The sequence below is a fragment of the Oncorhynchus clarkii genome, chromosome 7, assembly GCF_045791955.1.
Source record: "Oncorhynchus clarkii lewisi isolate Uvic-CL-2024 chromosome 7, UVic_Ocla_1.0, whole genome shotgun sequence".
Taxonomy (NCBI): domain Eukaryota; kingdom Metazoa; phylum Chordata; class Actinopteri; order Salmoniformes; family Salmonidae; genus Oncorhynchus; species Oncorhynchus clarkii.
Window position 1 is genome coordinate 21,479,027 of NC_092153.1, and position 15,866 is coordinate 21,494,892.

Below are 15,866 nucleotides of genomic sequence, written 5' to 3' on the forward strand. Positions count from 1 at the left end.
CATGCCTATCGTGCATATAGATCCCGACTCAGTCCCCTGTTCTGCAATATATGGCTTAGACAACAGATGACAGTATTTATCCATAGGAGACCAGACCTGGGAGAGAGGCGACACAGAGGCATAGTTCTCTCCTAGGAATAGGTTGCAGAACTACAGAAAAAATGTACGGATATATGGAAAATCCCTTAACAGATTTGTATTACAAACGGCTGTAAAAAAAAAAAAAAAAAAAAAAAAAAAAATGAAAAGCCGTGTAACAAACAAACACCCCCACCCATCCCCATCATCTAAATCTAAGCTAGCTTTTCATAAGGGTATATATTCCAACGGAAATGTCGTATTACCATTTCCTCAATTGCAAATTTCACATGGTTGGAATATTTCCATGACAAGCAATTGATGTGTTTGTAGGATTTCACCCCTCTCTTCTTTTCACTCAGTCATATGCTTCTCCTGTGGAATATGCAGCTCAACATCAAACGACTAATCAGCTTGCAAGCATCAATACAAAAATCACACCCGAAAGCTCGACATTTTGTAATGAGTATTTAGACTTCAGGGACACTCATCTGCAACCATGCATACTAGTTAATCACTTTGCTGAGGGATTTACAGTGGGAATAATTAATATTTGATAGACCAAAAACAGCACAAGTGTGAATATTCAATATTACTCATATCACAGTGTGATCAGAGTCTGTTATGAGAATCAACCATGGATAATTTGAATGTGAAGTCATCCCAGAAGTAATAGAATTTAGAAGTCATTATAATTCTATGGTCAATCCTCTGACCAGTGTATAAACCAGACTTGACCTACCATCACAGTTTCCTCTTTCAACAGTATCTAAAAGATAACTGGTCAATGCCTGTAGACCAGTTCAGTTCATCCAACCACAGATGATGATAACATCATTTGGTTCTACAGCACATCTAGGGCATTTATATTCTATGCCTCCTATTTATGTATGAAACAGTCATGTCCTATTCTGCTAGAGGGGTATAGAGGGGCATCAAGAACATACACCAGGAACGTTGTCTTCAAGGCAGGGACAACAGCATTGGTCGGAAACTGAAAAGTGAATATTGTGAATGTAGGCCTACTCATAGAGCCACGATGGAACCACTGGTTGCAGTGTTCTACTGTAGACCTATGCCAGAGTAAATTACATTTACTAAAACATGAATTGTAAAGGTGTAATCTGTAATAAACCAGCGTGTGAAGAATATTGTCTCACTTTATTAATATGATCCACTAGCGTGGACTTCCTGACCTTATGTTCCTGACTCAAGGGGTATCTAAACATGTTAAATAAATATTGGCAGGGATTAAGGCTGCACATTGGATTGTAGGATTGCACCATAGAGGGTTGAAGTCTACAGTATTTTAGTCTTGATTGCACTACATTTAGGCAGCTCACAGGTCACCTAAAATATTTGGATTAACCATAATCCAATGAGATTGCTTCATTCCTAGTCACATGACAGTTGACAAAAAAAACGTACTTCCTGTTTCTAGTAAAACATTTCGAGACATGTATATCCACGAAGGTATGATTTGAACGACTTGCCAACAACAACGTATTCTGTCTTAATTCAACAGATCTCTTTATGTTGGTATTTTGGGAAATTGTTGAACGCGTATTGCTATAATAGGAGCGTTCCTATTGAACTTGCAGGATAGTTGTAGTAGGCAGTAGCCACCGTCAAAACCTTGTTTTATGAGTTGGACTCGCCTATGCTTTCTGTTACTGGTTGGTAGCCAGCTAACACTCAGGAACCAGCATTTGACTTTTGAACAAACACATGAATGCTTAGCCAATAACCACTTTACTTATTATGCTCAGCATTTGCCCCTCCGGCTTTCTCACTCACTCTATTTATAGTCTAGTTTGGCGATATAGTATTGATCGCTACGTAAGAGTATATGGAGACTGCAGGCATGTACTATCTTCATGCATGTTTGGCTTTGTAGCTTAGACACATCATGTTATTGGTTTCTGAGCAAGATGGTGAGCGATTTCAGACATGGTGAAGAAACAGAGCATGATTCAGTAAACAGGCATGCTATTATATCATCCTTTATTGATTAAGGCACAGAAGGGCATAGCCTTTACCAGGGCTTTACCATCAACTAGATTCAGCCGCGGGACGATTTTCTTTCTTGAGCTGATGGTCAGGTTGCCAGAACATAATTACAAATCATTTGTATACTGCAGATAGCAAGAAGCCCAAACGCATATATTTGTCTAAAACATAATCATTTCAAACCATGCTTACAATTGTATACGATCAGATACATATCTCTATTATGGGTGGGAATACTTCGGAGCAGATTTCCAAAATTTAAAATGTTTTTTTTTATAGTCTTATGTCCAAATAAATTCACCCGCAGGCCGCCAGTTGGGGAACCCTGGCCTAAACTGTAGCTATCTATGGTTTCTAGGGCTCTAAAATTTATATTTGCCCTGTTCAAAAGTAGTACACTATATAGGTGTATATGGTGCCATTTGGGACGTCACATTAGTAACATTTGCTCTAGCTTTCTTCAAATCAAAGTTTATTGGTCCCGTACACAGATTAGCGGGTGCAGCGAAATTCTTATGTTACTACCTCTTAAAAATGCAGTAAAATGTCAAACAATTAAAATGTAAGGAGAGAAAAAAGACAACGGCGGGGCAAATCTGATTAGCAAGCCAAATAGCCCTGTAGCAGTAATCAAATGCAATCTATACCTATATACACAGGATTCACACAAGATCAACTAAGAATTATATGTACAGCAGTATACAGTGCATTCGGAAAGTATTCAGACCCCTTGACTTTTCCCACATTGTGTTATGTTACAGCCGTCTTCTAAAATGGATTGAAACAGAGTTATTTTCCTCATCAATCTACACACAATACCCCATAATGACAAAGCGAAAACATAAAAATAAAATAAAAACAGAAATACCTTACTTCCATAAGTATTCAGATCCTTTGCTATGAGACTCGACATTGGTGCATCCTGTTTCCATTGATCTTCCTTGAGATGTTTCTACAACTTGATTGGAATCCACCTTTGGACAATGTAATTGATTGGACAAGATTTGGAAAGGCACACACCTGTAATGTCCCAGAGTTGACATTGCATGTCACAGAAAAAATCAAGCCATGAGGTCAAAGGAATTGTCCATAGAGCTCTGAGACAGGATTGTGTCGAGGCACAATTCTGGGGAAGGGTACCAAAACATTTCTGCAGCATTGAAGGTCTCCAAGAATACAGTGGCCATCATTTTTAAATGGAAGAAGTTTGGAACCACCAAGACTCTTCCTAGAGCTGCAGCCCGGCCAAACTGAGCAATCGGGGGAGAAGGGCCTTGGTCAGGGAGGTGACCAAGAACTCGATGGTCACTTTGACAGAGCTCGAGAGTTCCTCTATGGAGATGGGAGACTCTTCCAGAAGGACAACCATTTCTGCAGCACTCCACCAATCAGGCCTTTACTGTAGAGTGGACAGATGGAAGCCACTCCTCAGTAAAAGGCACATGACAGCCCGCTTGGAGTTTGCCAAAGGGCACCTAAAGACTCTCAGACCATGATAAACAAAGTTCTCTGGTCTGATGAAACTAAGATTGAACTCTTTAGCCTGAATGCCAAGTGTCACATCTGGAGGAAACCTGGCACCATTCCTACGGTGAAGCATGCTGGTGGCAGCATCATGCTGTGGGGATGTTTTTCAGTGGCAGGGACTGCGACTAGTCAGGATCGAGGGAAAGATGAGTGGAGCAAAGTACAGAGAGATCCTTGATTTAAACCTGCTTTCAGGACCTCAGACTGGGGTAAAGGTTCACCTTCCAACAGGACAGCGACCCTAAGCACTTAGCCTAGACAATGCAGGAGTGGCTTCGGAACAAGTCTCTGGATGTCCTTGAGTGGCCTGGCCAGAGCCCGGATTTGAACCCGATCGAACATCTCTGGAGAGACCTGTAAATAGCTATAGAGTGACACTCCCATTCCAACTTGACAGAGGTTGAGAGGATCTGCATAGAAGAATGGGCATAAATACAGGCATGCCAAGCTTGTAGTGTCATACCCAAGAAGACTCGAGGCTGTAATCGCTGGCAAAGGTGTTTCAACAAAGTACTGAGTAAAGGGTCTGAATACTTATGTAAATTTGAAATAATAATACTTTTTTAATACATTTGCAAAAATTTCTAAAAACCTTTTTTTGCTTTGTCATTATGGGGTATTGTGTGTAGATTGATGAGAGAATTTTTTTTCAAATATATTTTAGAATAAGGCTGTAACCTAACAAAATGTGGAAAAAGTCAAGGGGTCTGAATACTTTCTGAAGGCACTGTGTATATATATATATTAATATATATATATATATATATATATATATATATATATATATATATATATATATATATATCAGTAAGCTATGTCAAGAATCCACTGTATAAATACATACAGTGTGGCAAAAAAGTATTTAGTCAACTTGCACAATTGGTGGCTGACTAAATACTTTTTTGCCCCACTGTATGCCCTGTGTATAAACAGTAACTGAAAAACAATGTACAGTAGGATAAATAAATGTGATGTGCTACGTCGGGGATAAAGTATTTAAATAGACAGTGTGAAATGAGAGGTGACCAGTGGTTCAATGTGTGTGAGTGCGTGTATGTGCATTTGTTTGTGAGTATGAGGTGTGTGTTTGTGTATCAACAGTCTGATGGCCTGGTAAATAGAAGCAGTTTCAATCTCTCTGTCTTAGCTTTGATGCACCTGTACTGTCTCTGTCTGTCGGACGGTAGCCGAGTGAACAGGTGGCTGAGGTCCTTAATGATCTTCTTGGCCTTTACTTTGACTTCGGGTGCCGTCGATGTCCTGGAGGGCAGGCAGCGTGACTCCGGTAATGCGTTAGACTGCCCACACTACCCTCTGGAGAGCCATGATGCAGTTGAGGGCAGAGCAGTTGCTCTACCAGGCGGTGATGCAGCCCAACAGAATGCTCTCAATGGTGCATCTGTAGAAGTTTTTGAGAGTCTTAGGGGCCTGGAATTTCTTCATCCACCACAATGTCGGGGTGCCGAGACCATTTCAGGTCCTCAGTGATGTGCACGCCGAGGAACTTGAAGTGCTTGACCCTATCCAATCTCTCGTATTGCCTCTGTCTTTGCTTCTCCAGTGTTCATTTGAAAAATGAAGTCCCCATGGATCCCATGCTGTCTAGGTTTACTGTTGTTGTTTGATGTGTGCTATGCCTTGAATGGTGACAAAAGGCCGAATTTTGTCCTGATGATGGTCGATGACTTGGGGATTGGAGACTTGGGCTGCTATGGAAACACAACCTTGCGGTAAGTCACAGTGATATAAACTGCAACAGGCTTTTTTTTTCATGTTCTTTCCCATGTTTCTAAGCATGGCTTTCCTGCATTACATAGACTTCTCACTTGTAGCTGTGATTCCAAACAAAAATGTACATCCTCGGAAGACAACGTTCTGTTATATTCCTTTTATTCTGACTTCTAATTCTTGCTGTGCCTCTGTGCTCACCTTTTAAAACCTCCTTCCAGATGATGAGCCCAGCTGGGTGGTAATGTGCTGTGTCGTTGTGTCTGCAGGACCCCCAACATCGACATGCTGGCTCAGGAGGGGGTGAGGCTGACGCAGCACATCGCTGCGGCCCCCCTCTGTACGCCCAGCAGGGCAGCCTTCCTGACGGGCCGATACCCGATACGATCCGGTGAGGCGAGTCATAAACAACAAATCAAATGTTATAAGTCACATGCGCCGAACGGGCGTAGACTTTACTGTGAAATAGTCAAAATAGTAACACAATAGCAATAAAATATACTACAACAACAACAGCAAGAGCTCAATGTGTATCCTATCCTCCTAGTACTATAATCTGATCACTTAACAGATCACTAGCTTGTATTGATAGGCCTTACGAGTATTATGTGGTGTTAGGGATGCATTAGTTAGGCTATGTGGAGAGAGCAGTTCATAGGACAGGATAACTAGCACGTTGACCACAATGCAGCAGGTTGAATAGTACGTCATCATTCCACTGTATAATTGTATACTTTGTTACTCTCCCCACTTTGTGATTTGATATCCGTTTTTGATCCTATTTTTTTTGTCTTGAACAGGTATGGCCGGCCTTGGACGGTTAGGGGTTTATATCATCTCTGCTGCATCTGGCGGTCTTCCCAGTGAAGAAGTCACCTTTGCCAAGGTGGCCAAACAACAGGGCTACGAGACTGCTCTCATAGGTGAGCCAAAGTCCTCTCCTTTGTTACTGTGTAAAGCGTCTTTAGGTCCATGAAAAACTCTACATATAACCCATTTATTATCGTCATGAGTATGTATCAATACTTCTCACTTTGGGAATAGGGAACACGCAGAAGCAGTGACAGTTCATTTGATTGGTTGCAGCAATGTGTCTGTTTTGTTTGAATGTCTTTAAAATTCTGACTGTATAGCTATGATTGATTTGATTTGAACAGTATAATAGCTTTCGTACTCGTATTGGCTTCTCAATGGTTGCCCAGACAACAGCCTACAGCACATTTACATGTGAGTTGACATTCAAGGTCTTGTTCTTTGATGTGCAATATGCCTCACAGGCTTTTCAGTAACCCAAGTTGACATATTATTAAATGTAATAATTGGCTTTATCAAGCTTTTTTCTCCACTGTTGAAAACACTTTGTTGCCTTTCAAGGTCGTTGTTCTTTGAAGATGCCTTAAGTTGCCAGTCTATATGGTCCGTCACCTGGCTGCTTCTTTCCACTGTAGGAAAATGGCACCTTGGTCTTCACTGTGAGAGGAACGACGACTTCTGTCACCACCCCAGTGCTCACGGCTTCGACCACTTCTACGGTATAACCCTGACCAACCTACGTGACTGTCAGCCCGGCCACGGCTCCATCTTTACCAATGTCCAAGCACACATACCATTCAAGGTGATGTACAGTGTACAATACATGTTTATGACGTACACTATTTTGGTTTAACCTTTTTAAATTAAAATCAAAAATATATGTTCTGCTGACAATAATGACAATTCATGTTTGTCTTTAATGCAGGGTTTAATCTAAACTGCATGTACAGTGGGGCAAAAAATTATTTAGTCAGCCACCAATTGTGCAAGTTCTCCCACTTAAAAAGATGAGAGAGGCCTGTAATTTTCATCATAGGTACACTTCAACTGTGACAGACAAAATGAGAAAAGAAATCCAGAAAATCACATTGTAGGATTTTTAATGAATTTATTTGCAAATTATGGTGGAAAATAAGTATTTGGTCAATAACAAAAGTTTATCTCAATACTTTGTTATATACCCTTTGTTGGCAATGACAGAGGTCAAACGAGGTTTTCACACACTGTTGCTGGTATTTTGGCCCATTCCTCCATGCAGATCTCCTCTAGAGCAGTGATGTTTTGGGGCTGTTGCTGGGCAACAGACTTTCAACTCCCTCCAAAGATTTTCTATGGGGTTGAGATCTGGAGACTGGCTAGGCCACTCCAGGACCTTGAAATGCTTCTTACGAAGCCACTCCTTCGTTGCCCGGGCGGTGTGTTTGGGATCATTGTCATGCTGAAAGACCCAGCCATGTTTCATCTTCAGTGCCCTTGCTGATGGAAGGAGGTTTTCACTCAAAATCTCACGATACATGGCCCCATTCATTCTTTCCTTTACACGGATCAGTCGTCCTGGTCCCGTTGCAGAAAAACAGCCCCAAAGCATGATGTTTCCACCCCCATGCTTCACAGTAGGTATGGTGTTCTTTGGATGCAACTCAGCATTCTTTGTCCTCCAAACACGACGAGTTGAGTTTTTACCAAAAAGTTATATTTTGGTTTCATCTGACCATATGACATTCTCCCAATCTTCTTCTGGATCATCCAAATGCTCTCTAGCAAACTTCAGACGAGCCTGGATATGTACTGGCTTAAGCAGGGGGACACGTCTGGCATTGCAGGATTTGAGTCCCTGGCGGCGTAGTGTGTTACTGATGGTAGGCTTTGTGACTCTGGTCCCAGCTCTCTGCAGGTCATTCACTAGGTCCCCTCGTGTGGTTCTGGGATTTTTGCTCACCGTTCTTGTGATCATTTTGACCCCAAGGGGTGAGATCTTGCGTTGAGCCCCAGATCGAGGGAGATTATCAGTGGTCTTGTATGTCTTCCATTTCCTAATAATTGCTCCCACAGTTGATTTCTTCAAACCAAGCTGCTTACCTAGTGCAGATTCAGTCTTCCCAGCCTGGTGCAGGTCTACAATTTTGTCTCTGGTGTCCTTTGACAGCTCTTTGGTCTTGGCCATAGTGGAGTTTGGAGTGTGACTGTTTGAGGTTGTGGACAGGTGTCTTTTATACTGATAACAAGTTCAAACAGGTGCCATTAATACAGGTAACGAGTGGAGGACAGAGGAGCCTCTTAAAGAAGAAGTTACAGGTCTGTGAGAGCCAGAAATCTTGCTTGTTTGTAGGTGACCAAATACTTATTTTCCACCATAATTTGCAAATAAATTCATTAAAAAACCTACAATGTGATTTTCTTTTCTCATTTTGTCTGTCATAGTTGAAGTGTACCTATGATGAAAATTACAGGCCTCTCTCATCTTTTTAAGTGGGAGAACTTGCACAATTGGTGGCTGACTAAATACTTTTTTGCCCCACTGTATAGAGAATCGTTCTGCTACATCTGAATTCCTTGCCGCTTGGGGTTTTAAGCTGGATTTCTGTAATAGCACTTTGTGACATCTGCTGATGTAAAAGGGCTTTCTAAATGCATTAGATTTGTCTACAGTTTACTCTCCAATAGTCAGCACCTCTACAGCCATTTTGGAATGTGCTTCAGCTCATGCTTTTGACTACAGTGTTGCGTTGAGCATTTGAACCTTTATTTATGTGTCCTGGTGTAGCATGCGGTCACGGATCTGTTTCTGCTCTTGCCAACTCCATTGCTGTCACTGTCAAGCCAAACACAGTGAGAAGGAGTTGGCATGATGGCATAAACGGACTGGTAATCAGACTAGTTTTAATGTTTGTTGTATGTAGTTTGTTTGGCTTTTTAGCTATAAAGAAACATGTCCCTCAGGGATATAGGATAGTAATGATTCTCAACTCTACCCTACAAGACCCTGGGAGTGGGTGTGGCTACCGTGACCCTCCTGCATGCGAGGGGTGTGGTCACCGTGCGGAGGAAGTTGGTTCTGAGCGCGGTGGCGTTGGTGGGCGCGGCGGCGGCCATCTTTGGCACATTCGTCGCCACGTTCCCCTACTTCAACTGCTTTCTGATGAGGAACCGGGAAGTGGTGGAGCAGCCGTATGTCTCGGAGAACCTGACCCAGAGAATGACAGATGAAGCAGTGGACTTTTTAGAAAGGTGTGTGTTGAGTTTTTAAAATGTATATTTCCCCTACTATGTGATAGACTGAGACGGAATAGAAGCCAAATCAAGTGTTTGTGTGTGCGTGAGTGTGTTTGATTATTGATGTTTGTTTGTGTCTTGCATGTGGGAAGAAACTCTGAAGGGCATGTAAGGAAAGTGTGTGTAAAGGGCTGGTGTCCTAGGTGACCCTGTCTGTAAAATGAAAGCATACTGTACACAGTAGTTTGCATTGTTGTCGTACAATTATTTTCTTCCATTTACACTGTGTTTGTTGACTATTTTGACAGGAACTCTGCACTACCCTTCCTGTTGTTCTTCTCCTTCATCCAAGTGCACACGGCCATGTTTGCATCGCCAGCCTTCCAGGGGACCAGTCAGCACGGTATCTATGGAGATGCTGTTCACGAAGTAGACTGGAGTGTAGGTAAGACTTGATATTTACTTTATATTGCTGTATGGTCTTCTTTTTTTTTGTCCAATAATATAAGGTTGGAAGATTTAAAATGTCCACACTAATTATATTTGAAAGGTTGGAAGATTTGATTGACTTTTACCTAAATGTAGCAAAAAAAAGTCACTGTCAACTGTGTTTATTTGCAGCAAACTTAACATGTTTGAATATTTGTATGACCAAAACAAGATTCAGCAACTGAGACATGAACTCAACAAGTTCCACAGACATGTGACTAACAGAAATTGAATAATGTGTCGCTGAACAGAGGGGGGAAGGTCAAAATCAAAAGTAACAGTCAGCATCTGGTTTGGCCACCAGCTGCATTAAGTACTGCAGTGCATCTCCTCATGGACTGCACCAGATTTGCCAGTTCTTGCTGTGAGATGTTACCCCAGTCTTCCATCAAGGCACCTGCAAGTTCCCAGACATTTCTCATGGGAATGGCCCTAGCCCTCACCCTCCGATTCAACAGGTCCCAGACATGCTCAATGGGATTGAGATCTGGGCTCTTCGCTGGCTATGGCAGAACACTGACATTCCTGTCTTGCAGGAAATCACTCACAGAACGAGCAGTATGGCTGGTGGCATTGTCATGCTGGAGGGTCATGTCAGGATGAGCCTGCAAGATGGGTACCACATGAGGGAGGAGGATGTCTTCCCTGTAACGCACAGTGTTGAGATTGCCTGCAATGACAACAAGCTCAGTCTGATGATGCTGTGACACACCGCCCCTGACCACAATGGACCCTCAACCTCCAAATCGATCCCGCTCCAGAGTACAGGCCTCGGTGTAATGCTCATTCCTTCGACGATAAACGCGAATCCGACCATCACACCTGGTGAGACAAAACCGTGACTCGTTGGTGAAGAGCACTTTTTGCCAGTCCTGTCTGCTCCAGCGATGGTGAGTTTGTGCCCATAGGTGACATTGTTACCGGTAATGTCTGGTGAGGACCTGCCTTACAACAGGCCTGCAAGCCCTAAGTCCAGCCTCTCTCAGCCTATTGCGGACAGTCTGAGCACTGATGGAGGGATTGTGCTTTCCCAGTGTAACTCGGGCAGTTGTTGTTGCCATCCTGTACCTTTCCTGCAGGTGTGATGTTCAGATGTACCGATCCTGTGCAGGTGTTGTTACACGTGGTCTGCTACTGCGAGAACTATGAACTGTCTGTCCTGTCTCCTTGTCTTAGGCGTCTCACAGTACGGACATTGCAATTTATTGTCCTGGCCACATCTGCAGTCCTCACGCCTCCTTGCAGCATGCCTAAGGCACGTTCACACAGATGAGCAGGGACCCTGGGCATCTTTCTTTTGGTGTTTTTCAGAGTCAGTAGAAAGGCCTCTTTAGTGTCCTAAGTTTTCATAACTGTGACCTTAATTGCCTACCGTCTGTAAGCTGTTAGTGTCTTAACGACCGTTCCACAGGTGCATGTTCATTAATTGTTTATGGTTCATTGAACACGCCTTGGAAACAGTGTTTAAACCATTTACAATGAAGATCTGTGAAGTTATTTGAATTTTTACAAATTATCTTTGAAAGACAGGGTCCTGAATAAGGGCTGTTTCTTTTTTTGCTGAGTTTATTATGTCATGTTTCATAACATCTGTTCTTAGGTCAGCTCATGCAGACTCTGGACCGGTTGAACCTGAGGGAGAACACACTGGTGTACCTGACCTCAGACCAGGGTGCACACCTTGAGGAGATCTCAGTCCGGGGGGAGGTGCACAGAGGCTGGAACGGGATATACAAAGGTACGGTCTGTTACAGCTTCAGAAGAACAGGTCAACAGAGACCGAACAACCAGATGTCGAATTTTCGGTTAAAACAGATTTTTTTTGTTAATAGGTTACATTTTTTTTTAATAGGAGAAAAAATACTCAACCTAGAAGTGCATGTGCAGAGAGGCTTTAGCTTGCATCTGCAGTGGTTTAGTAGGGTATATTAATAGGAATGTAAATGGGAAGTCAGAGCCAGTCAATGTATAGAATAATAGATCACTAGATAAATAGCTCAGATTATCTAAATGTCCTAAGAGACGAGATGTTTCCATGAAAGGTTCTGGCAAGCCTTATATTTTGGGTCGAGTGATAAAGGACTTCCCATATTCTCAGTCCTCACACAGTGCTTCGATCTGTCTCTGAGCAGCCGGGAAATCCACCAATTGGGAGGGGGGGATCCGAGTTCCAGGACTGCTCCGTTGATCTGGGATGTTACCTGCAGGGAAAGACATTGATGAACCCACCAGCAACATGGACATCTTCCCTACTGTGGTGAAGCTAGCCGGAGGGACGGCACTGGGGGACAGGTGAGTGCTGTGAAATTGCTGAGGTCTGAGGGGTTTTGTTTGTTCATTGACTTCTATTGCTATGGGTAAGCCCAAAGCACTTGGTAGGTTTTCTAGCAGCCTCGCCTGTCAGTCAAAACTACAGCGTTTGGAATCTAGGTCACCATAGAAATGATATGCACTCTGTGCTCTGAATCACCCTCTAGCTAGAGACATTATATTCACAATAGGTGTCACAAGGGACCTGCTAGAAAAAAATCTCAGCTAATGAAAAAGCTCTCAAAACGGATCAGGCTGATCTAAACCTTTGATCAAAGGTTTTCATGGGCCTTTGAGGTCTCGCTGCCTACGCAAAGGATCATTCCTACAGTGTGCTCCATTTCTGTGTCTCAGAGATAATCTATTGTGTTGTTTGTGTGTGTCTTCTCTTCCTAGAGTGATAGACGGTCATGACCTCATGCCCCTGCTGCAGGGGAAAGTTGAGAGATCAAAGCACGAGTTTCTCTTCCATTACTGTAACGCCTACCTCAACGCTGTCAGGTGGCAGCCTCCCAACAGTAAGTCCACATTTCCAATGTAATAGTTTTAAGAATGCAATTGAATTAGCAGTAGCAGTGCTGCTAATTATGATTTGAGTAATAATTCCAATGGTAAACTACTATGGTGGTTGTAATTCATTGTAAATCTTTAAGGTTATACAATATGGAAGTTGTTCTTTTTCACTCCGGACTTCTACCCCGAGAACGGGACAGCCTGCATGCATACCCATGCCTGTTTCTGCACCACATCCTACGTGACCTACCACGACCCCCCTTTGCTCTTTGACCTCTCCCGCGACCCCTCGGAGACCACACCCCTGACCCCAGACACGGAACCTGCCTTCCACTCGGTCCTGGAGAAGATCCTGGCCGCGGTGGCTCTCCATAAGGAGTCCATCACCCCCGTTCAGGACCAGCTCGCTCCGGGACACGTCCTATGGAAGCCCTGGTTGCAGCCCTGCTGCTCCTCCCTGTCCCAGCTCTGCAGGTGTGAGAGAGATGGTGGGAGACACGGCCACCGGAGCACTGCGGCGGCAGAGGCAGACTCTCCACAGGACCAGCACATCATTGCTTAACACTGAGGGGAGGGTAACGTAGGAACCCAGAACCAATCTTTTAGTGGGTATGTAAACAATCTGTGACAAGAGACAAACGGCAGGGAAATGACCCCCATTTAAATGTTTGATTTAACCAGGTAGGCCATTTGAGAACAAGTTCTCATTTACAACTGCGACCTGGCATTTTAACTGGGCTTGTGGGTAGAAGTGACTTGGATCTACTTTACGTGTGTATGTGACTTCACTGGGTGATCTGTAATAACAGACATTTTAGTATTTGGCCTCTCAGGAACACATCCCGTAAAATATCCAGTAAATTGCATTGCCTATGCTTGCTCCCTGAGGGGTTTATGCAGATGCTGCTATTTGGACTAAAATGTATTTTAAAGCACTTTTTGACAAATGTATTTGTAAAAAAAAAAAAAAAGAAGAAAAGCGCAATATGAATCAAATGTGATTGTTGAGGCCAGTCCTCAAATATATAAAGTAACCAGTATATATAGAGGAGAAACCTAGCACATTGTACAGGAGAGGAGAGCAACTCGATGCACTGATTAGCACAAGGTCCACCTCAAGTTGGGGAATTTCTTGTCTTATTCTCCGGGGCACTACAATAACCCTGTGTTACCCTTGCAGGGTACCGATGATCATTTAATCACTGTTCATCATTTAGACTCTACGGGGTCTCTGTAAAAGGCATCTGCACATCCAAGAAGCAATGAAACTGAGTGGTCAACCGACATGAAAAGACATGGCTGTATTAGCAAATAGAGCTGTATTAAGACGTTCAGTAGAGCTGCCGTGTCTAATGCCAACAGTCAGTACAGAGTCAGCCAGAGTCCCTGAGTCACACACGGCTCATCCCCCTGTGGCCACAGCCAGCCGTAAATCTTCATCACCCAGGCTAGCTTTAAGCTTAGCTCTTCATTTGATCTCAGGTTTTCAGGGACATTTAGTTAATATGTATCTTATTCTCCCTTTAACTCCTATATCCATCAGCCTATTTGTCAAAAAACTACCATTAGCAAATCTCTGAATATTAAGGAGTACTCCCTCTCCCCTGTTCAGTCATTTATATGATGGATGCTGAATGCTGATTTATTTTTGCGCGTTCCCACACACCCACTATGCGTTGCATTTTATACCATGTGTTATTTTTGTTACCACGTGTTAATTTGTTTCAACACATTTTTCTAATGTAAACGAATAATGATCTGATTTGTGTGGGGTACCAGCTACAACAGCACTACTGTTGCTACCAATAACTACCAGAACCAACTACAGAACTACAGCGACGATCACTAGAACTGTATTCTACTTGACTGGTATTCTGACAATGTGTATAAATCTAATTATTTTCCTCCATCCATGGCCCTGTGATCACAGTGGCTGATCATTATTTGATCCATCCACAACAGAGTTTGGCAGTGATAGAAGCCAGCTGTTTATCTCGTCTTTCACTCGGGTCTGCGTCCCAAATGGCACCCTATTCCCTACATAGTGCACCACTTTTGACCAGTGGCCGGGGCTCTGGTCAAAAGTAGTGCACTATTTAGAGTGCCATTTGGGATGCAACCCCGTGTGTTGGCTTGGCCGCTGGTCCATCACATCCAGCCCAGCCTCTCTGCTCCCGGACGCCAGAGAAGTGGAGCGCAGCACAGCGCTGCTTGGACAGGCCTGCCAATGCACATGTGCACCTCAGAGATATGGCACCCTATTTATCTTAGACCTGGGCCCATACAGTTGAAGTCGGAAGTTTACATACACTTAGGTTGGAGTCATTAAAACTAGTTTTTACAACCACTCCACAAATGTCTTGTTAACAAACTATAGTTTTGGCAAGTCGGTTAGGAAATCTACTTTGTGCATGACACAAGTCATTTTTCCAACTGTTGTTTACAAACAGATTATTTCACTTATAATTCACTGTATCACAATTCCAGTGGGTCAGAAGTTTACATACACTAAGTTGACTGTGCCTTTTAAACAGCTTGGAAAATTCCAGAAAATGATGTCATGGCTTTAGAAGCTTGTGATAGGCTAATTGACATCTATTGAGTCAGTTGGAGGTGTACCTGTGGATGTATTTCAAGGCCTACCTTCAAACTCAGTATCTCTTTGCTTGACAGAAATCAGCCAAGTCCTCAGAAAAAACAATGTAGACCTTCACAAGTCTGGTTCATCCTTGGGAGCAATTTCTAAACACCTGAAGGTACCACGTTCATCTGTACAAACAATAGTACGCAAGTATAAACACCATGGGACCACGCAGCCATCATACCGCTCAGGAAGGAGACGTGTTCTGTCTCCTAGAGATGAATGTACTTTGGTGCGAAAAGTGCAAATCAATCCCAGAACAACAGCAAAGAACCTTGTGAAGATGCTGGAGGAAACGGGTACAAAAGTATCTATATCCACAGTAAAACAAGTCCTATATCGACATAACCTCAAAGGCCACTCAGCAAGGAAGAAGCCACTGCTCATTAAACCGCCATAAAAAAGCCAGACTACGGTTTGCAACTGCACATGGGGATAAAGATCGTACTTTCTGGAGAAATATCCTCTCGTCTGATGAAACAAAAATAGAACTGTTTGGCCATAATGACCATCATTATGTTTGGAGGAAAAAGGGGGAGGCTTG

General features: G+C 43.1%; 1 protein-coding gene across 1 annotated transcript; it reads left to right on the plus strand.

The window, feature by feature from the left end:
- Positions 1-1,517: 1,517 nt before the first annotated feature.
- On the plus strand, positions 1,518-13,660 carry LOC139413053 (steryl-sulfatase-like). The gene is given in 11 exon segments (XM_071160068.1): positions 1,518-1,551; positions 5,177-5,345; positions 5,613-5,734; positions 6,144-6,266; positions 6,792-6,958; positions 9,137-9,384; positions 9,678-9,814; positions 11,459-11,596; positions 11,991-12,150; positions 12,565-12,686; positions 12,822-13,660. Coding segments are annotated over 10 exon segments (1,794 nt in total). The 5' UTR covers positions 1,518-1,551; positions 5,177-5,190; the 3' UTR covers positions 13,244-13,660.
- Positions 13,661-15,866: the final 2,206 nt, after the last annotated feature.